Source organism: Callithrix jacchus, chromosome 22, assembly GCF_049354715.1.
Source record: "Callithrix jacchus isolate 240 chromosome 22, calJac240_pri, whole genome shotgun sequence".
NCBI classification, from domain to species: Eukaryota; Metazoa; Chordata; class Mammalia; order Primates; family Cebidae; genus Callithrix; species Callithrix jacchus.
Window position 1 is genome coordinate 37,383,854 of NC_133523.1, and position 27,416 is coordinate 37,411,269.

The 27,416-nt window shown below is 55.3% G+C and overlaps 1 protein-coding gene across 2 annotated transcripts in view; it reads left to right on the forward strand.

Annotated features, from left to right (window-relative positions):
* Positions 1-27,416, forward strand: part of MEGF8 (multiple EGF like domains 8) — a 54,798-nt gene that overhangs the window by 22,560 nt on the left and 4,822 nt on the right. The window contains exons 13-40 of one of the 2 annotated variants that reach the window (XM_035284520.3): positions 2,579-2,779; positions 3,798-3,998; positions 4,443-4,679; positions 5,509-5,627; positions 5,714-5,845; positions 5,933-6,046; positions 6,467-6,715; positions 7,185-7,384; positions 7,724-7,934; positions 8,024-8,273; positions 8,829-8,961; positions 9,980-10,227; positions 10,304-10,414; positions 10,564-10,682; positions 11,003-11,210; positions 11,522-11,702; positions 12,283-12,446; positions 13,201-13,345; positions 14,136-14,367; positions 15,455-15,578; positions 15,743-15,956; positions 16,480-16,694; positions 21,384-21,591; positions 21,776-21,935; positions 22,440-22,632; positions 23,030-23,200; positions 24,102-24,232; positions 24,718-24,850. In XM_035284520.3, coding sequence (XP_035140411.1) covers positions 2,579-2,779; positions 3,798-3,998; positions 4,443-4,679; positions 5,509-5,627; positions 5,714-5,845; positions 5,933-6,046; positions 6,467-6,715; positions 7,185-7,384; positions 7,724-7,934; positions 8,024-8,273; positions 8,829-8,961; positions 9,980-10,227; positions 10,304-10,414; positions 10,564-10,682; positions 11,003-11,210; positions 11,522-11,702; positions 12,283-12,446; positions 13,201-13,345; positions 14,136-14,367; positions 15,455-15,578; positions 15,743-15,956; positions 16,480-16,694; positions 21,384-21,591; positions 21,776-21,935; positions 22,440-22,632; positions 23,030-23,200; positions 24,102-24,232; positions 24,718-24,850 — 5,004 coding nt within the window. The remainder of the gene's footprint in view (positions 1-2,578; positions 2,780-3,797; positions 3,999-4,442; positions 4,680-5,508; positions 5,628-5,713; positions 5,846-5,932; positions 6,047-6,466; positions 6,716-7,184; positions 7,385-7,723; positions 7,935-8,023; positions 8,274-8,828; positions 8,962-9,979; positions 10,228-10,303; positions 10,415-10,563; positions 10,683-11,002; positions 11,211-11,521; positions 11,703-12,282; positions 12,447-13,200; positions 13,346-14,135; positions 14,368-15,454; positions 15,579-15,742; positions 15,957-16,479; positions 16,695-21,383; positions 21,592-21,775; positions 21,936-22,439; positions 22,633-23,029; positions 23,201-24,101; positions 24,233-24,717; positions 24,851-27,416) is intronic. The other variant, XM_035284521.3, reaches the window with a different exon arrangement.

Consider the following 27,416-nt stretch of genomic DNA (forward strand, 5'->3'; position numbering starts at 1 on the left):
AGTCCCTGGAAGCCACTTATCTGTTTTCCATTTTTGGGTTTGCCAGTTTTGGACACTTCATGTACATGGAGGCCTGTACTATGAAGTCTTTTGTGTCTGTCTGCTTTTTTTTTTTGAGATGTAGTTTCTATCTTGTTGCCCAGGCTCAAGTGCAGTGGTGAAATCTCGGCTCACTGTGACCTCCACCTCCTGGGTTCAAGTGATTGTCTTGCCTCAGCCTCCTGAGTAGATGGGATTACAGGCATGTGCTACCACGCCCAGTTAATATTGTATTTTTAGTAGAGATGGGGTTTCTCCATGCTGGTCAGGCTCTTCTCAAACTCCTGACATCAGGTGATCCACCAACCTTGGCCTCCCATAGTGCTGGGATTATAGGTGTGAGGCACCTCGCCTGGCCTGTGTCTGGCTTCTTTCACTCAGCATAATGTTTTCAAGGCTCATCCATGGTATACCTTGATTCAAGGCTCACTCATGTTATGACTTCATTTATGATTGAGTATATTGCATTGTATAGATGTATTACATTTTGTTTATCCATTCATTAGCCGATGGACATTTGGGCTGTTTGCATCTTGTGGCTGTTGTGAATAGTGCTGCTATCGGCAGTTGTATACATGTTTTTGTTTGAACATCTGTTTTCAATTCTTGCGCTGTATGCCTAGGAGCAGAATTGCTGGGTTATATGGTAATTTTATATTCATCTTATTAAGGAATGTCCAAAGTGTTTTCCACAGTGGCTCTTAATTGATTTTTAAAATAGCTCATATATTCACATGGTTCAAAAATCACAATAATATCAAAAGTCATTGGGGCTGGGCATGGTGGCTCACGCCTGTACTTCTAGCATTTTGGGAGGCCGAGGTGGGTGGATCCCTTGAGGTCAGGAGTTTGAGACCACCAGCCTGGGTAACATGGTGAACCTGCATCTCTACTAAAAATACAAAAATTAGCTGGGCATTTTGGCGGGTGCCTATAATCCCAGTGCTTTGGGAGGTGGAGGCGGGGCGATTACTTGAGATCCGGAGTTCAAGACCAGCCTGGCCAACATGGCAAAACCCCGTCTCTACTAAAAATACAAAAATTAGCCACGTGTGGTGGTATGAGCCTATAGTCCCAACTACTCTGGAGGCTGAGGCAGGAGACTCTCTTGAGCCTGGAAGGCAGAGGTTGCAGTGAACCGAGATCATGCCACTGCACTCCAGCCTGGGTGACAGAGTGAGGCTCCATTTTAATAAAAAAAAAAAAAGATAAAAAATGTCATTAAGTGGACAGTCTCTCTCATTTACCCTACTCCCCACCCCTTAAGTGGTCCAGAACTATCTAGCTCCAGCATGGCCGCAACTTAAGGCCACTATACCTCCCTGGAAGATCCATTTGGATTTCTTTGATCTCATTCCAGAATCTACCTATTCAAATGCAAGTAAGCATGACATTTTATCATTTTTCTTTCACACAAAAGTAGTATACTATGTACACTATACAACTGCTTCCATTTTTTCTTCTTGGCAAGCTTCTCATAACAACGTAAGAAACACTCTGATTCTTTTTTTTTTTTTTTGAGATGCAGTCTCTGTCTGTCGCCCAAGCTGGAGTACAGTGGCAAGTGATTTCGGCTCACTGCAATGTTGCCTCTTGGGCTCAAGCAAACCTCCCACCTCAGTATCCTGAGTAAGCTGGGATTACAGGCACATGCCACCATGCCTGGCTAGTTTTTTTTTTGTATATATATACACACACACACACACACACACACGTATACACACACACACACATATACTTATGTATATACACACACACACACACACATACATATGTATACACACACACACACATATACATATGTATACACACACACACACACACACATATATATTTTTTAGATGGAGTCTCGCTCTTGTTGCCCAGGCTGGAGTGCAGTGAGGCATAAGTTACTGTACCCAGCCTAATTTTTGTATTTTTAGTAGAGGTGGGGTTTCGCCATGTTGGCCAGGCTGGTCTTGAACTCCTGACCTCAAGTGATCTGCACATCTTGGCCTCCCAAAGTGCGAGCTGCGCCCGGCCTTCATTCTTTTTTTTTTTTAAACAGTTGTGTAATATTCCATTTACATTTGTAGTTTATTTAAATAGCCTCCACTGGTGAACACTTGGACTGTTTTACTCTTCTGCTATTACAAAATCACACACCAGGAAAATAGATCTTGTACTTTGCCACTTTAAATATTAGATCTGGGCTTTGAAGTGCTTAGCTGGAAAGGTGAGGAATTGGGGGAAAAAAACACTGAAGTGTCCAGTCCTGGAGTTTTGATGCGAGATGGAAATGGGGAGAGACCAGGGGTAAAGGTGGGCTCACGGACCCTCTTGTCTATTGTCTGAATTTGGTCTTCTTGCCTCTTCTCCCAGAGTGACCTTTGGCAAGTCACCTAACCCTTGTCCCTTGGCCTCAGTCTCTCATGTGGTAAAATGGGGAAGAAGTTTAGGCTGACCAGTCTTTTCTGGCTCTGATGTGGCCTGGGGAGTGTGGGAACTTGGGGGCAGTGCAGAAAGGGTCTCATGCATATACCCATCCCTGGTGGCACAGGTCTCGATCGTCCGTAGCACGACCATCACCCTGACACCCAGCACAGAAACGGATGTGTCCCTGGTCTACCGTGGCTTCATTTACCCAATGCTGCCTGGAGGGCCAGGTGGGCCGGGGGCTGAGGACGTGGCTGTGTGGGCCCGGGCCCAACGCCTACACGTCCTGGCCCGGATGGCCCGTGGTCCTGACACAGAGAACATGGTGAGGCTGCCTGGGACATTGAGGGAGGAGTTAATGGGAAAAAGGGGGGCTAGGGATGTGGTATAGGGCATCTGTGGTGATTTGAAAGTTCTGGGGGAGGATTGGGGAGAAATCAGAGACGGGATGGAATTTTTTTTTTTTTTTTTTGAGACAAAGTCTTACTCTATTGTCCAGGCTAGAGTGCAGTGATGTGATCTCAGCTCACTGCAACCTCCACCTCCCAGCCTCAAACAATTCTGTTGCTTCAGCCTCCCGAGTAGCTGGGATTACAGACGTGCACTAGCACTCCTGGATAATTTTTATGCATTTTAAGTAGAGATGGGGTTTCACTATGTTGGCCAGGCTGGTCTGGAACTCCTGACCTCAGATGATCTGCCTGCTTCAGCCTCCCAAAGTGCTGAGATTGCAGGCGTGAGCCACTGAGCCCAGCCAGAGATGGATCTTTAGTAGAGGAGGGAGGGTGCTGGCGTTTTCAATTGTGAGCAGAATTTGAGGGAAACTTTGAAGCAGGTGAGGAAGGTTTGAGTCAGACTTGAAAGGCCCCTGAAGGTGGGACATGGAGGCACACACTGTAATCCTAGTACTTTGGGAGGTAGGGGCAGGCGGATTGCCTGAGCCCAGGAGTTTGAGATCAGCCTGGGAAACATGGCAAGACGTCATCTTTCCAAAAAACACAAAAATTAGCTGGGCATAGTGGCATGTACCTATAGTCCCAGCTATTTGGGAGGCTGAGGTAGGAGGATCACTTGAACCTGGAAGGTTGAGGCTGCAGTGAGCCATGATCGTGTCACTGCACTCCTGTCTGGGTGGGAGTGAGACCCTGTCTCAAAAAAAAGCACCTGAGGAGGAGGGGAGTCCCTGGGGGGCTCACCTTGGAGGTTCTCAGGATCTAAGGAGGTCTGAAGCCCTCCTCTTCTTAGGAGGGGGTGGGGTACCAGGTGAGTTTGGAGGTATCAGGAGTCTGAAGAAGGAATGAGAAGGTTCTGAGGCCCCTGCCTGTCACTCACCCCTACCCCAGGAGGAAGTAGGGCGCTGGGTGGCCCATCAAGAGAAGGAGACTCGGCGGCTGCAGCGCCCTGGGTCTGCTCGCCTCTTCCCCCTGCCTGGGCGAGACCACAAGTACGCAGTAGAGATCCGGGGCCAGCTCAATGGCTCAGCAGGCCCTGGGCACAGCGAGCTCACTCTGTTGTGGGATCGGACTGGTGTGCCAGGAGGCAGCGTGAGTACCCAGGACCTACCTCTGATCCTAGCCACAGGCCCCAGCCTCAGATCTGCTAAGCTTTCTGACCCCAGGCAACAAACTTGGAACTCCCTAGATTCTGACCTTGGATGCCTTACCTCTTGGCCTATGAACTCTTGACCTCCCCATGAACCCTGTGGTCCCTGATCTCTGCCCATAGACCCTGACCTGATCCTGTGTTTTGACCCCCATCTGCATCTTCTGATTCCTCACCCTTGACCCTGACCTCTGCCCTCTATACTTTGACCTCTAATAATCTCCAGATTTCTCCAGACCTTGGACCTCTTTACCTATTTCCTAAATCCTGACTTCCTGTATGCCTCAGTGTTCAACCTGGGCTCCAAACTCTACTTTCAGTTAGTGCCAGACTCTTACCCCTACCCCAGACCTTGACTGCTGTCCTTCCTGTGGCCCCTTCCCCAGGAGATCTCCTTCTTCTTCCTGGAGCCATACCGCTCATCAGCCTGCACCTCCTATTCCTCCTGCCTGGGCTGCTTGGCGGACCAGGGCTGTGGCTGGTGCCTGAACAGTGCCACCTGCCACCTGCGCCAGGGCGGGGCCCATTGCGAGGACAGCGGGGCTGGTGGGTCCCTGCTGGTGCTGGTGCCTACCCTCTGCCCACTCTGCGAGGAGTATCGGGACTGCCACGCCTGTACTCAGGTGCCTATGGGGCCACCAGGGGAGGTCACAAGGTGGAGGTAGCCAGAGCAGGCAACAGGCAGCCAAGGGAACCCCTAGTCAGGGGTGTGGGGGAAATAGCAAGGGCTTTTGTCCTTGATCTGCAGAGCCTGTTGGGGAGGGTGAGTTGGAGCTAGAGAGAGAGGCACCTGGGAGTCAGGACTCTAGCTGTTGCAGGGGCCAGAGAATGCAACTCCGTCCATTTCCAATAGCGGAGAGTTTCTCAGCCCAGGCATCAGAGCCCAGGAGTAGGCCTTCAGGCCTGCCAGCTCCATGTGATGTCAGCAGCCCTCGACACCCTGTGTCCTCTTGTTCCCTGGCGGGGTTTGTTTCCTTGTGAGTGGCAAGCTAGCCATTAAGGCTCCAGACTCTCAGTCCCTGCTCAGTTTCAAACACAGTGAGGCCTCCTGTTTCTCCCCACCCGCCCTACCACCATCCAGGAGCTCAACAGAAATCCCAGAATTACATGTCAGTGGCAATGGTTGGGCCTTGTGCAGGCTCCTGGGCCAGTGACTAGAGTTGAGGGAAGGGAATGAGGCCCCTTGGCCCACCTCTGGATCTTGAGGATTGAATCAGTCCCACCCGGACCACACAGAAGGGGCACTATTGCCCAAAGGAGAGAGTGGGTGCTGGGCAAGCAGACCCATGGATGTCTGTGGCTGAAGGGAGGGGTCCAGAGATGCAGGCAGCTGGGAAGGGAGATGGCCTTGCAGGGATAGTCTGCGGGGTGGGGCGGGGGTGGGATTGGCACTGGGAGCCCAAAGGAGAGGGCTGAGTGGGGTTCTGACTCCTCTGCCCAATTGTCCCCCAGGACCCCTTCTGTGAGTGGCATCAGAGCACCAGCCGCAAAGGGGATGCAGCCTGTAGCCGGCGGGGCCGGGGTCGGGGTGCCCTGAAGAATCCAGAGGAGTGTCCCCCGCTCTGCAGCCAGTGAGCCCAGCTGGGTCCAGGGAGTGGGTGGGTGGATGTGCCCGGGGACATGGCTGGCTATAGAATGACCCGGCTCCCCGACCCAGGCGCCTGACCTGTGAGGACTGCCTGGCCAACTCAAGCCAGTGTGCCTGGTGCCAGTCCACCCACACCTGCTTTCTATTTGCCGCCTACCTGGCCCGGTACCCACACGGGGGCTGTCGAGGCTGGGATGACAGGTATGGTCCCTGGGGCAGGGATAAGAGAGAAAGGTCCCTGCCAGCAAGGGGCTGGGGCTCTGACCCCCCACCCCTGCCATCCTGCAGCGTGCACTCGGAGCCACGGTGCCGGAGCTGTGATGGCTTCCTGACCTGTCATGAGTGTCTGCAGAGCCACGAGTGTGGCTGGTGCGGCAATGAGGATAACCCCACACTGGGACGGTGAGCCGGGGCGAGCGGGGAGGCGGGAAGGGTGCCCAGCTGTGTCCTCCATGACTGGTCATTCTAATGGCCTCTTTGCTTCTCTGCCCTCTTGCCCTAACCCTATCTATGGCCACCTTTCCTTTTACATACTGTTTTTCTGTTTATTTACCCTCCCACTCTTCTCCATTTTTCCTTCTTTTCCGGCTCTCTGCAATTGGTTTTCTTTCTCTTTGTTTCTGTCTCTCTGCTTTCCCTTTCACTGAATCTTCATCTATGTCTGTCTTCTGTCTTCCAAAATTGTTTTTGTCTGCGACTTCTGGTTTTTGTCTCTTTCCAAATTTATATTTTCATCCCTCTCTCTCCAATTGGCCTCTTCTCTCCCTGTCATGGCTCCTGTTTCTGTGTTGTCCCCCACTTCTTCACTCTCCCACCCCACAGGTGCCTACCGGGGGACTTCTCGGGACCCCTCAGTGGGGGTAACTGCTCCCTGTGGGTGGGGGAGGGCCTGGGGCTGCCCGTGGCCCTCCCTGCCCGCTGGGCATACGCCCGCTGTCCTGACGTGGATGAGTGTCGCCTGGGACTGGCCCGGTGCCACCCGAGGGCAACCTGCCTCAACACACCCCTCAGCTATGAGTGTCACTGCCAGCGGGGCTACCAGGGTGATGGCATCACACACTGCAACCGCACGTGAGTCAGGCGGGGGTTGCCATGGAGATGTCGCCCCAGGCTGGGGCACATGGAGGTGGAGGGAGGAAGCCATCATGGCACCGGGTCCCTTCCTGTGGAAGCAGCATCCCGTTAGTCAGGGATTTTACCTTGCAGAGACTAGGCCCTTGTTAGAGTGACAGGGTCCCCAGTGTAACCCTGGTTACCGTGGAAACGGGGCACCATAGGCTGTGGGCCATAGTCTTCAGTGTTGCCATGGAGGTGGAGGAGGGCTTAGTTGAAGAGGTTTTCACAGTGGTGCTATATGGTTGCTATAGAGACAGGCGTGGTGATGCATGGAGTTACCTTGGAGACAGAGTCACCCACATAGCCCAAAACCATGGAAACAGGCAGGGGTTTTGATGGTGTCACGGTGGGTGGAGATGATAGGGTGCTTTAGGGGCTCTGGGCCTGCCTGGTACTTTCCCTACCCCCAACACGGCCCCCTCAGGTGCTTGGAGGACTGTGGCCATGGTGTGTGCAGCGGCCCCCCGGACTTCACCTGCGTGTGTGACCTGGGCTGGACATCAGACTTGCCCCCGCCCACACCCGCCCCGGGTCCCCCAGCCCCCCGCTGCTCCCGGGACTGTGGCTGCAGCTTCCATAGCCACTGCCGCAAGCGGGGCCCTGGCTTTTGCGACGAATGCCAGGGTGAGTGGCCCTCATCCCTGGCCCTAGCCTGGCCTCAAGGAGCCTCCTCCCTTCATGGGGCTCCAGCATGCTCTTCTCGGAGGGAGCCTTGGTGTCCCCTTGTGCAGCTCTGGGTCCCCTGCCCCACTCCTGTACCTGACTCACAGGTTTCAGTGCCACCATTGCTCTGGCTGGGCCTCAGTTCCCCATCTTGGGACTTGCTGTTTCCTCTGATCTGGGTGGGCCTTGGTTTTTCCCCTTTGAAGCAGCTGGGTGGGGTCAGGGTTCAGCTGAGCCAGTAGGCCTGGGCCTATTCTCACCCTTGACTTGACTCTTTCCCACCTGCTGGGGCCTCCACAGACTGGACGTGGGGGGAGCACTGCGAACGGTGCCGGCCTGGCAGCTTCGGCAACGCCACAGGCACAAGGGGCTGCCGGCCTTGCCAGTGCAACGGGCATGGGGACCCACGCCGTGGCCACTGCGACAATCTCAGCGGGCTCTGCTTCTGCCAGGACCACACCGAGGGTGCTCACTGCCAGCTCTGCTCCCCAGGCTATTATGGGGATCCCCGGTGAGCCAGCGGGGCTGGGTAGGGTGGGTTTGGGGACATATTGGGGAGGGGCAGGACTGGTCTGACGCTGGCTCACCTCCATCTCCCAGGGCTGGTGGTTCCTGCTTCCGGGAGTGTGGGGGTCGTGCTCTCCTCACCAACGTGTCCTCAGTGGCACTGGGCTCTCGCCGGGTCGGAGGGCTGCTGCCTCCAGGTGGCGGGGCTTCGAGAGCTGGGCCTGGCCTGTCCTACTGTGTGTGGGTTGTCTCGGCCACTGAGGAGCTACAGCCCTGTGTTCCCGGGACCCTCTGTCCCCCACTCACCCTTACCTTCTCCCCTGACAGCAGCACCCCCTGCACGGTAAGCACTGAGGAGACAAGGGTTCAAGCCCACGAGCTAAAACCATGTCCCCTGACCCAGACCTGCATCCCCAGACCCTCACCCCAGTGTTGCTTTTTTTTTCAATCTTTCAAAACCCAAACTCCTCCTCGGATTCCCAGCACTTTGTGCCTAGGCCCACAGACAAACCCTCCCATTTCCCAGATAGTTTCCTATTTCCTCACCTCCCATCTCTCATTCTCCAGATCCTCAATCTCCCTGTCCCCAGACCAGGAATTGTAAATTATTACATCTTGTGTACCAACTGTGATTGATTGGTAGTGCCTGCCAGGAGCTGCGAGTTGAGAAAGGGGCTCAATGCAAGAGTGCCTGATAGATTAACCATGTCTGCTTTGGACACAGGAAGGGGAGTGGTGGCTTCCATGCTACAGTTTGACAGTCTGCCCTGGAGGTTCAAACATCCCCTTTACCAGTCTCAGATTGCCCTCCCTTCTTGAACCCCTCCTTCTCCCAGACCCCACATGCCCTTGTTCTCATGCTCATTGTCTCCTAATCCTTGATTCTGCACCCCTCTAGCTGAGCTACGTCCTAGCCTTTGATGGATTTCCACGCTTCCTGGACACTGGTGTTGTCCAGTCGGACCGCAGCCTCATAGCTGCCTTCTGTGGCCAGCGGCGGGACAGGCCCCTCACTGTTCAGGCCCTATCTGGTACGGGGGCTAGGGGAAGTGGGACCTCTTAGTCCTGGGCTATGTATCCCTTGCCCCTGAACTCACCACCTGAAGTGGGCTCAGGACCCAGCTCTGCCACTGCTTGTGGGGTGACATAGTCCTTCACCTACTGGATCTCGGCCTCTTCAATTGAGTGGAAAATAGGATTATGCTGACTGGGCTACATCTACAGAGAGAAGGGCTGAATGAGCATGTCTCTAAGACATATAGAATGTGGCTCGTATGAGGACCCCACATCACTCACTCCGTAACCCAGGCTGGAGTGCAGCAGCGTGATCTTGTCTCACTGCAACCTCCGCTTCCTGGGTTCCAGCAATTCTTCTGCCTCGGCCTCCCGAGTAGCTAGGATTACAGGCGCATGCCACCATGCCTGGCTAATTTTTGTACTTTTAGTAGAGATGGGGTTTCACCATGCTGGACAGGTTGGTCTTGAACTCCTGACCTCAAGTGATTCACCCACCTTGGCCTCCCAAAGTGCTGGGATTACAGGCATAAGCCACTGTGTCTGGCCTATATATATATAATTTTACTGAAGCATATTTTATATATAATAACATATCAAATAATTCCTGTCCTGCCTACCTTTAAATCACTAACTTTTCCAAAGAGATCTGGTCTTATGTAAGGGCAGTAGGAGTTGGAGCTTGATGGTGACAGGGCCCAATTCAGATTTCGAGGGTCACTGGGCCACCATGAGTGGGTAGTATAGGCAGCCAGGAGGACCAGTAGGGGATAGGTGCCAGTGTAGAGGCGGGATAGGACTCGGGCTTGGACAGCAGCTCAAGAGGTAGCTAGCAGTCAGTGAGAGATTTAGGCTCTAAGATCAATCTTGATGGGTTGACCGAGGGACGGGGTGCCGAATGGTTCATCCTGGCAGTGATTATGAATGATATGGTGCCTTCCTTCCCTGCCCAGTCACACTGGGTCTTCTCAGCACCTGGGAGTGGATGGGGTGGGATGTGGCTTTGCTGCTAGCCTCTGGCCTCTCTCCCTGCAGGGCTGCTTGTGCTGCATTGGGAAGCCAATGGCTCCTCGTCCTGGGGCTTCAACGCTTCGGTGGGCTCTGCCCGCTGTGGGTCAGGAGGCCCCGGAAGCTGCCCTGTCCCCCAGGAGTGTGTGCCCCAGGATGGGGCTGCAGGTGCAGGGCTCTGTCGATGTCCCCAGGGCTGGGCTGGCCCACACTGCCGCATGGCTCTGTGTCCTGAAAACTGCAATGCCTACACTGGGGCAGGAACTTGTAACCAGGTACAGGTGGGACAGGGCAAGCCTGGTGGGACAGGGCTGGTGATCATGGTTCCCCTGAGTCCCTTGTTGTCCCCAGAGCCTGGGTGTGTGCATCTGTGCTGAGGGCTTCGGGGGCTCCGACTGCGCCACCAAGCTGGATGGCGGGCAGCTGGTCTGGGAAACCCTCATGGACAGCCGCCTCTCAGCTGTGAGTTGCGTGTACCCGCTGCCTAGGGATGGTCACCCCCAGGTCATTCTCCCACCTCCACTCCTGGGACCATCCTTAACACCCTACACCCAGGCCTGGCTCTTTGCCCTGACCCTAGCCTGATCCCTGATATCCCCACCCACCCCCAGGACACTGCCAGCCGCTTCCTGCATCGCCTGGGCCACAGCATGGTGGAGGGACCTGATGCTACCTTGTGGATGTTTGGGGGCTTGGGCCTGCCCCAGGGGCTGCTGGGAAACCTGTACAGGTGAGGACTGCCCTGGGCAGCTGGGTTATGTGAATGAGAGAAGATCACCTTGGGATGCTAAGAGTCACCTCAGAGGAGCGCAGGAATGCCTCTAAGGTGAAGGACAGCCTGAAGGATGCTGAGACTTTTGTCACAGGAGGCTTACCCAGGGACACCTGGGGACCAGTGTACTTATTTGAGTGGTGCTACCCCAGGGGATGGTGAGAGGACTGTCATAGGAAGGCCACCCCAAGGGATGCGGGGACATCTATTAGGCAGGGTCACCTTGAAGGATGCTGGGATGACTGTAATAAGGTTGCTTTTTTGCACCTTGGCCCCAGGTATTCAGTGAGTGAGCGGCGGTGGACACAGATGCTGGCAGGAGCCGAGGATGGGGGCCCAGGCCCATCGCCCCGCTCCTTCCATGCAGCCGCCTATGTGCCTGCAGGCCGTGGTGCCATGTACCTGCTGGGGGGACTCACCGCTGGGGGCGTCACCCGTGATTTCTGGGTCCTCAACCTCACTACCCTGCAATGGCGGCAGGAGAAGGTGAGCATCTCTCCCCAGCCCAGCTCTGGGCCCTGACAGAGATAGCCATGGCAGCTCCTGCCAGCTTTACCCCCAGAAGAAACAGAAGCCTTGGACTTGAATTTTGTCAGCCATCCTGGGTCACGTTGTTGTCCCGAGCCAGTCCCAGGCTGGGACACACGTTTACCCAGTGGCGGGTCCAACTGGCCCTGAGGGGTTCAATCCCTCCTGAGCACCTCAGGGAGGACTGAGGGGCGCTGAGCCTCGCTTCTACCCACAAGGCGACCCCTGATCTCTAGCCCTGTTGGTGACCTTCGCCTTCCATCCATCAGGCCCCCCAGACTGTGGAGCTGCCAGCCGTTGCTGGTCATACCCTTACTGCCCGCCGAGGCCTGTCACTGCTCCTGGTGGGTGGTTACTCCCCAGAAAATGGCTTCAACCAGCAGCTCCTCGAGTACCAGCTGGCAAGCGGCACCTGGGTGTCAGGAGCCCAGAGCGGGACACCCCCCACAGGTGGGGCTTGGGACCAGGAGGGCATAGCCCCTGTGGACATCCCAGCCATCCAGGCTTCCTGTGGGCTCTCGGTCCACTCCTGTGCTCTGTGGTCACCTGTCTCCCTCTCTTTCCCGCCCCCACCCAGATTCTCAGGGCACTCTCTTGAATGTTCAGAGAGTGAACATTCTGTCACTCTCTATCTGTCCTTCCCATACTACATAATAAACTGCCCGCTCCTGGCCACATGTGCCACCGTCCCCTGCCCCCAGGCTCAGAGCTCGCTGTTCCTCAGAGGTTCTCCTTCCTCAATTTCTCCTCCTTTCTTCGATCACTGTCCCCCGTCAGACATTCTGGACACCCTGTCTCTCTCCCAAGAACCTGGCAGAGCTTCCTGCCAGTTGAGGACTCCCTTCCCTTTCCCAGAGTCTCCAATGATTGTCTGTTCAAACCCAAGTGAGAGGGATGGGTGGAGAGGGACCCCCAGGGCTCCAGCCTCAGCCAGTGAAGGGAGTGGTCACCGAACAGCCGGGCCGGGAGGTTGGCGGAGTCAATGCTGTCATCAACCCCTCTGCCAGCCTATCACCCTGCCCCTCCCCAGGTCTCTATGGTCACTCTGCCGTCTACCACGAGGCCACTGACTCCCTCTATGTGTTTGGGGGCTTCCGTTTCCATGTGGAGCTGGCGGCCCCATCCCCCGAGCTCTACTCCCTGCACTGTCCTGACCGCACCTGGAGCCTGCTGGCCCCTTCTCAGGGGGCAAAGGTCAGGAAAAGAGGTCCAGACCCATGGATGTAGGGGACAGGAGGGAGGGCCCCTCTTTCCCAATGACCCAGGGACTGGCTCCATCCCAGATTCCTGCTTCCCCTCCTTTCTGTGTTAAGCAGACACCCCCACATCTCCCCTGCTTCCATCCCTGATTTGGGAGAGAACCTGAGGCCAGGAGGTCAGAGGCATGAGCTCTGCCCAGCTCTGCCCTGACTCTTGGTGTGCCTGTGACAGGCCCCTTCCCCTTCCTGGGTTTTTCCACTCATACAAAACAGGACCGAGGCTCGACACTTTCTGCCTTTAAGGCCAAGGAGAACATGTGTGGGAGGGCAGGGACCCCTGTCTGCACTGGTTAGAGACACTGGTGGTTTCAGTCCACATGTTTCAAGCCCATCTTGGGGGTTGTGGGGGGCTAGAAGCAAGAGACTCGAGGAGCCTCACCCCCAGGACACCCCCACTGTCACTAGCGAGATTGTGTGAGGAATGTGGGTGTCTCATTTCAAGGGGTCTGGGTCAAGTTCCTGGGGAGTAGCTTGGGTCATGGGGCTTCCGGGAACTCAGGAGGGAGATGGCTTTGTGGGCTGCTCTTGGGGGTATAGGAGGTTTCCTGGAGGAAGGAGGTGAGATTTGAGGAGGATTAGAATTGGCTGGGCTGGTGGGGACAGGTAGGGAAGGGCAGGGGTGGCAGGAGGGCTGGGAGGGAGCAGAGGTCAGTTCTGACAGGCCATCCTGTCCCCTGTGTCCCCAACAGCCTCGCCCCCGGCTTTTCCATGCCTCCGCCCTGTTAGGGGACACCATGGTGGTTCTTGGGGGACGCTCGGACCCCGATGAGTTCAGCAGCGACGTTCTGCTCTACCAGGTCAACTGCAATGCCTGGATTCTGCCCGACCTCACCCGTAAGTCCCCATTGTGGCTTCCAGGAGGCCGAGGGACATCCAGGAGGAGCCCCATCCCTGTCCTGGGACTCCCACTCCTCAGGTGTCACTGGGCCCTGCAGACCCACTGGCAGAACTCCCGCCCCTCTGTATTATCTAAACACCAGGAGATTCCCTCCCTTTTTTTTCCTGGAGAAGTTTTTTATTCTGACTATAAAAGTAACAGTGTTCACTGTATGTAATTTGTAAAATAGGAAGAAAAAAACCAGCCATAATCCCCTTCTCTAGAGACAACCCTATTAGACATAGGGGTGCTTCCAACCTGTCTTTGCTGATCATAGGTTAGAAGTGTGCCTGTCACTTGCCTTTTTATTTCAATGTGAGTGATGGTTGTGAGTGTATTTCTGGGTGTGATTTCTTTTCTTTTTGCTTCTCTCTCTGATCCTTTGTCTCTTTTTCTCTCTTTTTTTTGAGGCGGAGTTTCGCTCTTGTTACCCAGGCTGGAGTGCAATGGTGCGATCTCGGCTCACCGCAACCTCCGCCCTCTGGGTTCAGGCAATTCTCCTGCCTCAGCCTCCTGAGTAGCTGGGATTACAGGCACACGCCACCGTGCCCAGCTAATTTTTTGTATTTTTAGTAAAGACGGGGTTTCACCATGTTGACCAGGATGGTCTCGATCCCTTGACCTCATAATCCACCCGCCTCGGCCTCCCAAAGTGCTGGGATTACAGGCGTGAGCCCCGCGCCCGGCCCTGCTTCTGCTCTCCTTTGACCCTGTCTTTATCTGTCTGAATACCCCATCTTTCCTCAGGCCCAGCCTCTGTGGGGCCCCCAATGGAGGAGTCCGTGGCCCATGCTGTGGCGGCAGTCGGGAGCCGCCTGTACATCTCTGGGGGTTTTGGAGGAGTGGCCCTGGGCCGCCTGCTGGCGCTGACCCTGCCTTCTGACCCCTGCCGCCTGCTGTCCTCACCCGAAGCTTGTAACCAGTCTGGGGCCTGCATCTGGTGCCATGGGGCCTGCTTGTCTGGGGATCAGGCACACAGGTAACCATGGCAACCAAGGCAGGCACTGGGGACTGGAGCCCTCCAAAGGGGGTCCTGTGCTAGGCCACGCCAGGAGGGAGGCCACGGGAGTATACCATGTGGTTCAGGAAAGGGGGTGAATCACTGCAGGCAGGGAGGCCAGGGGAGATCTGAGTGGTGAGCCCTGCCTGGGACTGGGGTCTCATGTGAGAATGCTTGCTGGTGGAGCTGGGTCTGAACTGGGCCCTAAAAGAACAGTAGTTTAGACCATCAGCGATTCAGAAGTGAGACTGAGACTGGAAGCTGGACGGGATCAGCACAGAAAGGGCTTCCCGTGCCTGGCAGAGGCACTGGCTCCGTCCAGCTCCACAGACCCCTCAGCTGCGGTTCTGGGAATGCAGACATCCCTGGATGCTGAAGGTGCTTTCCTAGGCTTAGCAGACTCGCCTGGCTGCCCCATCACCTTCACTGACTTGAGGCTACTAGTGGGCCTTATTCGTCTGATGGATGTGTTGTCAGTTACCACAGGAATGTTAATGGTTTGATTAAGGGGTGCTCCTTCCCCCACACCCCACTGGAGGTGTGTATAACAGTGGGCACACCCACTGCTTTTCTGAAATCCAGGATAGTCTGAAACGTATGTACCTCTTGGGATTTGGGATAACGGATATGGACCCCCACTGTGTGGGATAGGCAGCCACGGAAGGCCCAAGCTGGTGAGGGCAGGGATGGTCCTGGGTAGTGAGATCCCTGGAGCTGTTGTGAGGGGCAGAGTGGTGAGAAGCTGCAGGTGGGGACCAGGTTGAGTTGGGCAAGGGGCTGCAGGGCTGGGGAAGAGGGGATGGTCAGAGAAATCCAGGAGGCAGAAGGCTTCGGTGGCTGCATGGGCTGTAGGACCTGGGGTCCAGTGTCTCTGGCCTGGGTGACAGGTGGATGTGGGACCATCTGTTACCAAGTGTGGATGGGGAGAACCAGGCTCAGGAGGCCTGTGCTGTGTCCATGTTGGGACACAGGGTCGGGGGCCAGAGCTCCCCAACGGGACAGTGTCTGGGAGGCAGAAGGATGGGGTCAGGATGGTTGTGAGTGAGCCAGGCCTCATGTCCTTTAGGCTGGGCTGCGGGGGCTCCCCCTGCTCCCCAATGCCTCGCTCCCCAGAGGAATGTCGACGTCTCCGGACCTGCAGTGAGTGCCTGGCCCGCCATCCTCGGACCCTGCAACCTGGAGATGGAGAAGTGAGTGGTGGGGGAGGCGGGGACTGGGAACAGCAGGTAGAGGGCAGGGTGGTCTGCACTCTGGTCAGTTGTCTCACCCACCCCAGGGTTTAAGGAACCACCGAGCCCTCAGCTGACTCAGGAGGGGTGCTGAGGGTCCCATCCAGCCCATCTTCCCCCACCAGGCATCTGCCCCCCGCTGTAAGTGGTGTACCAACTGCCCCGAGGGTGCTTGCATTGGACGCAATGGGTCCTGCACCTCTGAGAACGACTGTCGGATCAACCAGCGAGAGGTCTTCTGGGCAGGGAACTGCTCCGAGGCCGCCTGCGGGGCTGCCGACTGTGAGCAGTGCACGCGCGAGGGCAAGTGCATGTGGACGCGGCAGTTCAAGAGGACAGGTGAGCAGCAGCCCGCTTCCTGAGAGGGGTCTCAGGACCTGGACTCCTGGGTCTCAGGGAGGAGGGGCTGGGCACCTCATCTCCTAGGTCTGAGGGAGAAGGGGCGAGGAGCCTGGACTTCTGGGTCTGAGGGAGGAAGGGCTAGGGGCCTAGACTCCTGGTCTGAGGGAGGAGGGGCGGGGATCCTGGGTTGCTGAGTCTGAGGGAGGAGGGGCTGGGGCTGGGCCTGGGCTCCTGGGTCTGAGGGAGGAGGGGTGGGGGGCCTGGATTCCTGGGTCTGAGGGAGGAGGGGCTGGGGGCCTGGACTCCTGGGTCCGAAGGATTAGGGGCTGGGGCCTGGACACCTGGGTATTAGGGAGGAGGGGCTGGGGGCCTAGGCTGCTGGGTCTTAGGGATGAGGGGTGGGGGCCTGGGCTGCTGGGTCTGAGGGAGGAGGGGCTGGGCCTGGGCTCCTGGGTCTGAGGGAGGAGGGGCTGGACGTCTGATCTGGGTCTGAGGTCCTAATCTGGGTGCCCCCACCCAGGGGAGACCCGCCGCATCCTCTCAGTGCAGCCCACCTATGACTGGACGTGCTTCAGCCACTCTCTGCTGAATGTGTCCCCCATGCCAGTGGAATCATCACCCCCACTACCCTGCCCCACACCTTGTCACCTCCTGCCCAACTGCACCTCCTGCCTGGACTCTAAGGGAGCCGATGGGGGCTGGCAGCACTGTGTCTGGAGCAGCAGCCTACAGCAGGTACCACACCTGGCCAGGACCCACGCCAGGCGAGGGCCCATGCAGGTCTCCTCCTCTCTGCCCTGGCAGGGCCCTTTCTCCCACCGTCTCCTATTCTGCCTCCCCCTTCCATCTCCTGGCTCTGGCTGCACAGCCCTGCTTCCTTCTCCTGCCACCATCTCTTTCCTCCCTCGTTGCTTCTTGAGGGTCCCTGCTGCATGTGCCACTTTCCCAGCCCCCAGCCTCTGCCTCTCCAACTCTTGTCCATGGTATCATGGTCTCCCCATCCTTTCCATGACTTTTAAACATTTTTAACTTAATTTTGTATTTTTAATTTTCCCGATATAAGCCATAGGTTCATGTCCATGACTCTTAATACTTCTCCCTTTAGCCTCCCAGACCTTTTCTGCTTCCCTCCTGTCTCTCTTTCTCTCTCTACTTATGGAACTTTTGGTTGTAAGAAACAGACACTCCCTTGAGCTGGTTTCGTTGTAAGGAAGTGGGGGTACTTGATGGACTCTGAGAGCAGGAAGTGTTGCTGCTCTGTCGCTTTCTGGCCACATGACCTGTCACCTCAGCTGTTCTTCACATTTCTCCATTGTCTGGTTTCTCTCGGCCTGATCGTCAACACACATGGCCTCAGATGGTGGCCTTGACCCCCAGTCTAGATGCCTTCTAATTCCAGAGACCATGGTCATCTGTGTGTCTGTGGATTAGGTCACGTTCTCCAGGAGAGACTCTGACTTAGTGCACCAGCTGCACGTCCAGCCTTGGTGTAGTGGGATGTGGACAGGGAGGGCTAGGAGCATGTGGTTCAAACATGGCAGGTGAGATCCAGGCCTACTCTGGGCTATAAGGCGGAGAGATGATTCCTGAAGGTGGGTGTGGCCTGGGCCTATCTGTGACAGTCCGCCCCTTGGACTGCCTGGCACATGCTCTCTTGTTTCCAGAAAGTCTGTTCCAAAGATGCTTCCACGTGACATGATGAAGCTGTTGTGGTGGAAGACAAAGCTATTTGCACCCCACCCCACTGCCTCCTGGTGAGAGATGAGACACATTCACCTCCCAGTGTCATATGTGGAAGCAATGTCACTCAGCCATAGTCCCTTCCTCATTCATACCTCGATTGTGCAATACCCATTCGAGGCAAAACTACTCACCATCCCACAACCCATGAACTAAGTGATCAGTCCAGCCACCACCCAGACACTAGTAGGCAACAGTGCAGGGATGTGGGACACTTGTCATCTTGAGAGGTGGACTAAAGAAATCAACAGCACTTCCTGGAAATTCGAGACCAGGAGGGTGCGGTGTGGAAGACCAAGAATCCCACAGACCTTGGCATCCAGTGCCAGGATCCCTGCCTGGGAGTGGCATGTTATCTCTCACCTGGAGGTAGTTTGTCTTGTGATCAAAAGCTCAGGCTGTGAAGTCAGTGGGGTCTGGGTTTGACTCCAGCTTTGCCACTTCCTGACTGTTTGACTTTGGTTGAGTGACTTGCCCTCCCTGAGACCTCAGTAAGAGTTTGCTAAAATGGGCATCATTTCACTAGATCCTGTGCCCTGGGAGGTTTTACCAGTTAAATGGAGGAGAATTTACTTAGAGCATAGAGCAATGCCTGCCATTCAGTAAGGACTAAAAAATGGCTAATGATTATGAGCATTGTTATTGTAATGAGCAGTGGTGGGAGGGCCAATCTGGCTGACCCAAGTCCTGCCACTGGGAGGATTCCCAGTCTTCACTGTATGGGACACACCAAGAAGTGGCTGAAGGATTCCCCATGGGGGCTGTCAGTGTGGCTGGAAGAGCAGAAGCCCTTGTGATTTTGGTCTGTAGTAAGCACAAGCCTCTCATCCCCAAGCCTGGGGTTCTACTGGTAGTGTAAGTCCTCTCCAGATACTATTGAAATTTCCATCATTTATCTTTGTGAGAGTTCTAGGGACCAGAAGGCACGTCCAGAGCCCTGTTAGCATGTGCTGTTCCCCCAGCCTCTCAGTGCCTGCCAGGTTCTCAGATACCTGAAGAACTGGGGCAGCTAAGGAAATGGGGGCATGGCTAGGAGGGACAAGGGGATGAGGTGAGGCCAGTGAATTGGAGAGCACAGCCTGCCCCCCGACCAGATGAGCAGTGTTGATGGTGTATGTGAATGTAAGAAGGGACTTTTGCCAGAACTTCTATGAAACCTTCTAGCTTCAAAGTGATGGCTTAGCTGGGTTTGGTGGCTCAGGCCTATAATCTCAACACTCCCAGTTCAAGCAACCAAGAGACCGAGACAGATTGATTGCTTGGGGCCAGGAGTTCAAGACCTGCCTGGGCAACATAGACCCTCATCTCTACAAAAAACAAAAACAAAAACATTGGTCGGGCGCAGTGGCTTATGCCTATAATCCCAGCACTTTGAGAGGCTGAGTCAGGCAGATCACAAGGTCAGGAGTTTGAGACAGCCTGACCAATATGGTGAAACCTATCTCTACTAAAACTACAACAACAACAAAAAAATTAGCTGGATGTGGTGGCGGGTGCCTGTAGTCCCAGCTATTCAGGAGGCTGAGACAGGAGAATTGCTTGAACTAGGAGGTGGAGGTTGCAGTAAGCCAAGATCATGCCACTGCACTCCAGCCTGGAGTGACTCCATCCCAAAAAAAAAAAAAAAAGAAGTGTTGACTTAGATTTCGCCACACAAATCAAACATAATAGGTGTGCAGGTGAGACATGTTGTGATTTGGCTCAAGTGCTGCCTGATTCTAACCATCTGGCATTGTTCCTTTTAATGGCTTTAGCCTGTGAGTCTGGGGTAGACAGCAGAGGCACCCCTTCCCTGGCCTGCCTCCTTCCTCCCATTCTCCCTCCCTCTCTTCAGCGAATTTATCATTGAGTACCTTCTTTGTTCTGGGCATTTTGCTTGGCTGGGGGTAATGTCAGCAAATGAGCTAGAGTCTTGCTCTCAGAACTTTTGTTCATACACCTTTTCCACAAACTCAGGAAATGCAGTGTGTGGTGTTGGGCATCGTTGCATTTAGTCACTGGGGAGATCACAGCAAAAAGTGCTGTCCAGGACTGAGGATTCAGGGTTCTCTACCCCTCCCAGATTGTCCCACCATCTGCCAACGGGTGCCCTAAATTTAGATCTGGAAGCCCAGCCCAGCAGAGAATATGCCTCTGGCAGTTTAGCAAGGCTCAGCTCTTTGCAGGCCCCTCAGTGAGCTCAGAGCTCCAGCCACAGCAGTCAGGGTTTTCTATTTCAGGATTCCATGGTGGTTTTGCTTTTTCCTAAGTGCTTTCAGGCAGCTGGCCCAGATTCATCTCTTTCCTCTTAGACTTCACTTATGGCCCAAGCAATAAAGAAAATGCCTCATACACAGAGGGGTTGGGGCTTCCCAAGAGCCTGAACCTCATTATGTACATTTTTTGGGTCCTGACATTATAAACCTGGCTTGTGAGTTGCTACCCAGCCCGTAACCAAGGACTCTTCAGCTTCTCAGTTTGGGGTGGGAGAAGCCTTTTTGCCTCAGCAGCCATGTTTTTTCTAAGCAACTGTGGTTTGATACTATTTTCTGTCTCTTCGGATCGTTGCCATTGTTCTTTTACCTGGAAGAAACAGAAGCGCCCTTCTCGAGGCAGTGAAGGGGAGCTCCCTCCACCAATACAGTGGTACCTGTTGGAACCCAAGGTAGAAAGTACAGCAGGGCCTCACGAGAAACTGGAGGCAGAGCCTGGAAAGCTGCCTTTCCATCTGTCTTTGGGGGGCACATGGTTCTCATCTCTGTCTCTTTCTGCAGCCTGCTCTTTTCCTGTCTGTCTACATTCTCTTTATTTGATCACCATTTGCTTATCTAAACAATCCCTTCACTGCTTCCAGTTTATGTTCTTTTTTTGTTTTATTTTTATTTTTTATTGAGATGGATTCTCACTCTTGTTGCCCAGGCTGGAGTGCAGTGGCGCAATCTCAGCTCACCACAACCTTCATCTCCCAAGTTCAAGCCATTCTCCTGCCTCAGCTTCCTGAATAGCTGGGATTATAGGCATGCGCTACCATACCTGGCTAATTTTGTATTTTTAGTAGAGATGGTGTTTCTCCGTATTGGTCAGGCTGGTCTCGAACTCCCGACCTCAGGTGATCCGCCCGCCTGGGCCTCCCAAAGTGCTGGGATTATAGGCATGAGCCACCGCACCTGGCTGTTTTCTTTTTTTGAGACAGGGTCTTACTGTGTTGTCCAGGCTGGAGTGCAGTGATCCGGTCATGACTCATTGCAGCTTCAACCTCCCAGGCTCAAAAAAATCCTTCCACCTCAGCCCCCAGGTAGTTGGGTCTACAGGTATTCACCACTACGCCCAGCTAATTTTTTATTTTTTGTAGAGATGGTGTCTCACTATGCTGCCCAGGCTGGTCTGGAACTCTTGGGCTCAAGTGATCCTCCTGCTGTAGCCTCCCAAAGTATTGGGATTACAGGTGTGAGCCACTGTGCCCAAGCAACCTTCCAGTTTCACGATCCCTTCCCAGCCCGACTTCCAGCTTTGGGGTGTAGTTACAAATGCTTAAGAGGGAAGACGTCATGACCCCAGCTAGTGTCCACTTTGCTCTACCTGTCTGCTGCTAGGGAGGGGTGAGACCTCAAAGAGGGTGTGGTCTGGGAAGATATCGGGAATGTGTTTGTTTAACCTTGTTTCCCCACCTCTCTCTTTCCTGCATCCCCATTCCTCCCAATACAGTGTCTGAGCCCGTCGTACCTGCCCCTGCGATGTATGGCCGGAGGCTGTGGGCGGCTGCTCCGGGGACCTGAGAGCTGCTCTCTGGGCTGTGCTCAGGCAACCCAGTGTGCCTTGTGCCTGCGGCGCCCCCATTGCGGCTGGTGTGCCTGGTGGGGCCAGGATGGGGGCGGCCGCTGCATGGAGGGTGGACTCAGCGGCCCCCGTGATGGTGAGAGGGCTTTGGGGGTGGAGGGAGAGGGGCTGGCCCTTGGCTGGGGTCTGATGCAGTAAACTTGGGGGTGCTAGGCCAGACCCAGAGGTGGGGCTCAGAGGAAGCAGAAGGGAGAGTGTAGGTGGCTGGGGCAGGTGGTACAGGGCCCTCTCCAGGCAAAATACTGTATTCTTGGTGCTAGGGCTGACATGTGGGCGTCCGGAGGCCTCCTGGGCCTTCCTGTCCTGCCCTCCCGAGGACGAGTGTGCAAACGGGCACCATGACTGCAACGAGACGCAGAATTGCCACGACCAGCCCCATGGCTATGAGTGCAGCTGCAAGACGGGCTACACCATGGACAAGTGAGGCTGCAGGCAGTGGGGGGCCAGACAGGCTGGGGTGGGGGAGTGTGGGGAGCAGTAACGGTGAGGCCTAGAGCAAAGCAAGATGGAAGAAAAGGAAACCTAGGGCATGAAGGCAGTGGGATTGATCCTGGGCGGGTAAGGGTGGTGAGACTGAGCAGGGAACAATGAGTTTAATAGGGTACCCCAATGGCTGGGCACGGTGGCTCATGCCTGTAATCCCAGCACTTTGGGAGGCCGAGGCAGGTGGATCACTTAAGCCCATAGGGAGGCCCCCATCTCTACAAAAAAATAAAAAAGAAAATAGGGTACCCTCAAAAGAGGAGAGAGGGTTGTAGGCTACACATGGAGGGGGTGGTGGGCTAGATCCTGAAGAGGAGTTGGCGACGGGAAGGCCAGGGCTGAGCAGCCAGTTGAGAAGAGGGTGGGGTAGTGGGTGGGGTGCTGGCCATGGTGCCATGAGGAGGGTGGCCACCTGCCCTGACCCCCACTTTGCCCCTGCAGCGTGACAGGGCTGTGCCGCCCAGTGTGTGCCCAGGGCTGCGTGAATGGCTCCTGTGTGGAGCCCGACCACTGCCGCTGCCACTTCGGCTTTGTTGGCCGCAACTGCTCCACGGAATGCCGCTGCAACCGCCACAGTGAATGTGCTGGTGTCGGGGCGCGTGACCACTGCCTGCTCTGCCGCAACCACACCAAGGTGGGCCGCCCAGGCCCTTGCCGCTTAGGCAGCTTGCATCTCATGCTGAGCCCTGATAAGCCAGAGCCCTGTCCCAGGGAGATGTGTGGAGACTTGGGGGACACTGCCTGAGTTTGTATCCCAGAGGGTCTGGCCTGGAATATTGGATTGAGGGGTGCCGGGCCAGGACAGGCATGTGGAGGAGGCTTTGAGATGATGGAGGGAAGGGTTTTGAACTCAGGACTTTGGGCTGCAGGTGTGCCAGGGAAGGTGGAGACTAAATCCCAGGCAGCCTGGGATTGTCCAAACCAAGTACCTAAGCCCGTGCTGCCCTCCCATGGGCTCTCAGAACCTGCCCCTGTGCCCCTCACGCCCTGGTGACTCTAGTCTCTCTGACCACCCTGTCCCCGGTTCTCAGGGCAGCCACTGTGAGCAGTGCCTCCCACTGTTTGTGGGTTCAGCTGTGGGAGGTGGGACCTGCCGGCCCTGCCACGCCTTCTGTCGTGGAAATAGCCATGTCTGCGTCTCCAGGAAGGAGCTCGAAATGGCCAAGAGGGAGCCAGAGAAGTACTCATTGGACCCAGAGGAGGTGAAAGAGAGTAGGGCTCTGCCTGGATCTAAGGGAGGAGGGGCTGGGGGCTCCTGGGCCTGAGGCAGGAGGGACTGGGGCCTAGACCCCTGGGTCTGAGGAAGAAGGGGCTGGGGGCCTAGATTCCTGGGTCTGAGGGAGGAGGAGCTGGGGGCTTAGACTCCTAGGTCTGAGGGAGGAGGGGCTGGGGGCTTAGACTCCTGGGTCTGAGGGAGGAGTGGGTGTGAACCTGGACTCCTGGGTCTGAGGGAGGAGGCAGGTGGGAGCCTGGACTCCTGGGTCTGAGGGAGGAGGCTGGTGGGAGCCTGGACTCCTGGGTCTGAGGGAGGAGGGGGGTGGGAGCCTGGACTCTTGGGTCTGAGGGAGGAGGGGGTCGGGGACTGGACTCCTTGGTCTGAGGGAGGAGGCGGGTGGGAGCCTAGACTCCTGGGTCTGAGGGAGGAGGCGGGTGGGAGCCTGGACTCCTGGGTCTGAGGGAGGAGGAGGTGGGAGCCTGGACTCCTGGGTCTGAGGGAGGAGGAGGTGGGAGCCTGGACTCCTGAGGCTAAGGGAGGAGGGAGTCGGAGCCTGGACTCCTGGGTATGAGGGAGGAGGGAGTGGGGGCCTGGACTCCTGGGTCTGAGGGAGCAGGGGGTTGGAGCCTGGACTCCTGGGTCTGAGGGAGGAGGGGGATGGGGGCCTGGACTCCTGGGTCTGAGGGAGGAGGCAGGTGGGAGCCTGGACTCCTGGGTCTGAGGAAGGAGCGGGTGGTGGCCTGGACTCCTGAGTCTAAGGGAGGAGGGGTGGGAGCCTGGACTCCTGAGTCTAAGGGAGGAGGGGGTGGGAGCCTGGACTCCTGAGTCTAAGGGAGGAGGGGGCTGGTCCATGCCTTTCTGTGATCACACTGTCCTTGCTTGACCAGATTGAAAACTGGGTGACAGAGGGTCCTAGCGAAGATGAGGCTGTGTGTGTGAGCTGCCAGAATAACAGCTATGGGGATAAATGCGAGAGCTGCCTGCACGGCTACTTCCTCCTGGACGGGAAGTGCACCAAGTAAGAGGAAAGGGGCCGAGGAGCCTGCCCTCACACTGGGAGTAGCTCTGGAACCAGACCACCTCCTTAGTCCCGTGTCCTTAGTCAGGAGGAGATCACATCCTCAGGGAGCGCCCAGGCTGAGGTCATGGTGAGGAAGGAGCTGGAATGTGATGCCGACCCCTACCTCCAAGAGTAGTGCTGAAGTGTAGGCCACAGAGCAGCCCTATGGAGAAAGATGGGGCGGCTGAGGCCAGAGGCCTTGGAGCAGCCTCCCCTTTCCGTCTCCTTCCTTCCGAGTGTTCAGTGAGTGCTGGAGTCTGTGCAGCTCAGGTTCCAATCCCAATGGCAATTTAACTGCTTTGTGGCCTTGGGCAAACAGCTTGACCTCTGTGAACCTCAGTTTCCTCCTCTGACCTGTTGCACACAGTTGAGCTCACATATGCGGTGTCCATCCTGGGTCCCTGCAGGCCATGGGGGCTCCATAACCTCAACTTCTTCCCCAGATGCCAGTGTAACGGCCACGCAGACACATGTAACGAGCAGGATGGGACGGGCTGTCCATGTCAGAACAACACAGAGACGGGCACGTGCCAGGGCAGCTCCCCCAGTGACCGTAGAGACTGCTACAAGTACCAGGTGCGGCTGCAGAAGCGAGTGATGGGCCTGGCCCTGTGGGGGTCAGGGCTGGGTGAGGTAGCCAGGCTCGGGCAGGACTGACAACATGACTCCCAGTCAGTGGTTTTGGGATCAAGGCCAGCTTGACAGACTGCTCCTGAGCCCCACGTAGTTACGGGCGCTGGGCAGTGATACTGAGGACCCAGATTTGAGCCTCTGCGGGCTCTCAGACTGGTGGAGAGACAGCCTCCATTTCAGATAGTCACAGCCAGAGGCAGCACATGCCAGGAAATCTACCTCATGGTAGCTCAACTGAAAAATAAAATAGGCTGGGCATGGTTACTCACGTCTTTAATCCCAGAACCTTGGGAGGTTGAGGTGGGAAGATCACTTGAGCCCAGGAGTTCAAGACCAGCCTAGGCCACATAGTGAGACCCCCATCTCTGAAAAAATTTAAAAATTAGCCTGGCATGGTGGCACACATCTGTGGTTCCGGCTACTTGGGAGGTGGAAGCGGGAGGATTGCTTGTGCCCAGGAGGTCAAGTCTGCAGGACTCTGTCTCAAAAAAAAAAAAAGAAAGAAAAGAAAATATATTTACTCTTACAACTGATGGTCTTCTGAATCTAGCGATTCCAAAGGGGGAAAAAAAAGAACTGAGGATCTGGGGTCTACCTTCAGGACTGGCTGGATCCAGGTGCTCACACAGTGCTATCAGGAGTCTCTCTGCATCTTGACTCTGCTTTCCTCTGCACTGGCTTCATCCTCAGGCAGATTTTCCCTGATTGGCAGACCCCTCTGATGAGCTGAGACTAGCAGAGTTCTCATATCATTTCATACCCAGATTCAAATTCCCCTTGAGTGCATGTCGATTTTTCTTCTGCAAGGAGGCTCCTGGAGCCCCTGCATTGGCCACCTGGCTGGCTGCTGTGTTCCAGGCTTGCCTGCATGATGTCCCAGGTTCTGTCCTTGGAGTACAGCTCCCACCACCCCACCCACCCACCTTCTCTGTCCATTCTCACAGGGAAGAGAAAGTCCTTTGCTCTTAGTCTCTCTTACCCATCTACAGAAACATAATAGCTGCAAAGGTGCAACTCCACCCCAAAGGGCAACAGTTTTATAAGCCCTTCAGATTCTGTCCTGGGCCAGAATTTCTGTTTCATTTAAAACATTTTTAATTTAATTTAATTTTTTTTGGAAACAGTCTTGCTCTGTCACCCAGGCTGGAGTGCAGTGGTGTGATCTTTGCTCGTGGCAGCCTCCACTTCCTGGGTTCACGTGATCCTCCTACCTCAGTTTCCTGAGTAGCTGGGACTGCAGGTGCATGCCACCATGCCCAGTTAATTTTTTGTATTGTAGTAGAGACGGGATTTTACCATGTTGCCCAGGCTAGTCTCAAACTTCTGAGCTCAGGCACTCAGCTTGCCTTGGCCTCCCAAAGTGCTAGGATTGTAGGTGTGAGCCACCACACCTGGCCTAGAGTTTCTGCTTTCTTGATAAGGAAAGGGTCTTTTGGCTTTTACCAGGGAGTCTCAGATTAAATCAGATCTCCTCCTCTACCAGGTCTGTTGGCTGTTCAGAAGTAGCAGTTTTTCTTGGTTCTTGTTTATGTATTTATTTTTGAGAGGAGGGTCTGGCTCTTTCACCCAGGCTGGAGTGCAGTGGTGCGATATCAGCTCACTGCAACCTCCGCCTCCTGGGTTTCAGGCACCCTCCCACCTCATCCTCCTGAGTAGCTGGGGCTATAGGAATGCACCATCATGCCTGGCTAATTTTTATAAATATTTTGGTAGAGGTGGGGCTTGACCATGTTGCCCAGGCTAGTCTTGAACTCCTGAGCTCAAGTAATCCACTCACCTGGGCTTCTCAAAGTGTTGGGATTACAGGCCTGAGCCATCATGCCTGGTCCAGTTTTTGTTTTTGTTTTTTGATATAGGGCTTACTCTGTCACCCAGGCACAATCATAATTCACTGCAGCCTTGAACTCCTGAGCTCAAGTGATCCTCCCACCTCAGCCTCCTGAGTAACTGTAACTACAGGCACATACCACCATGGCTGGCTAATTAAAAAAAAAAATTAAGATGGGGATCTTACTGCATTGCCCAGACTGGTCTTGAACTCCTGGGCTCAGGTGGCACTCCTGCCTCAGCCTTCCAAAGCACTGGGATTACAGGCATGAGCCACTGCACCTGTTTTCTCTTGGTTCTAATAGTAATTGCAGTAATAGCTAGAATGTGAGGAGTGTCTGCCACAGATCTGGATGCGGTGCTGTGGAGACAGTGGTGACAGTATAGATACAAAAGGCTTTGTAAGACTGTGGTGGCCGGGCACGGTGGCTCAAGCCTGTAATCCGAGCACTTTGGGAGGCCGAGGCGGGTGGATCACGAGGTCAACAGATCGAGACCATCCTGGTCAACATGGTGAAACCCCGTCTCTACTAAAAATACAAAAAATTAGCTGGGCATGGTGGCGCGTGCCTGTAATCCCAGCTACTCAGGAGGCTGAGGCAGGAGAATTGCCTGAACCCAGGAGGCAGAGGTTGCAGTGAGCCGAGATCGTGCCATTGCACTCCAGCCTGGGTAACAAGAG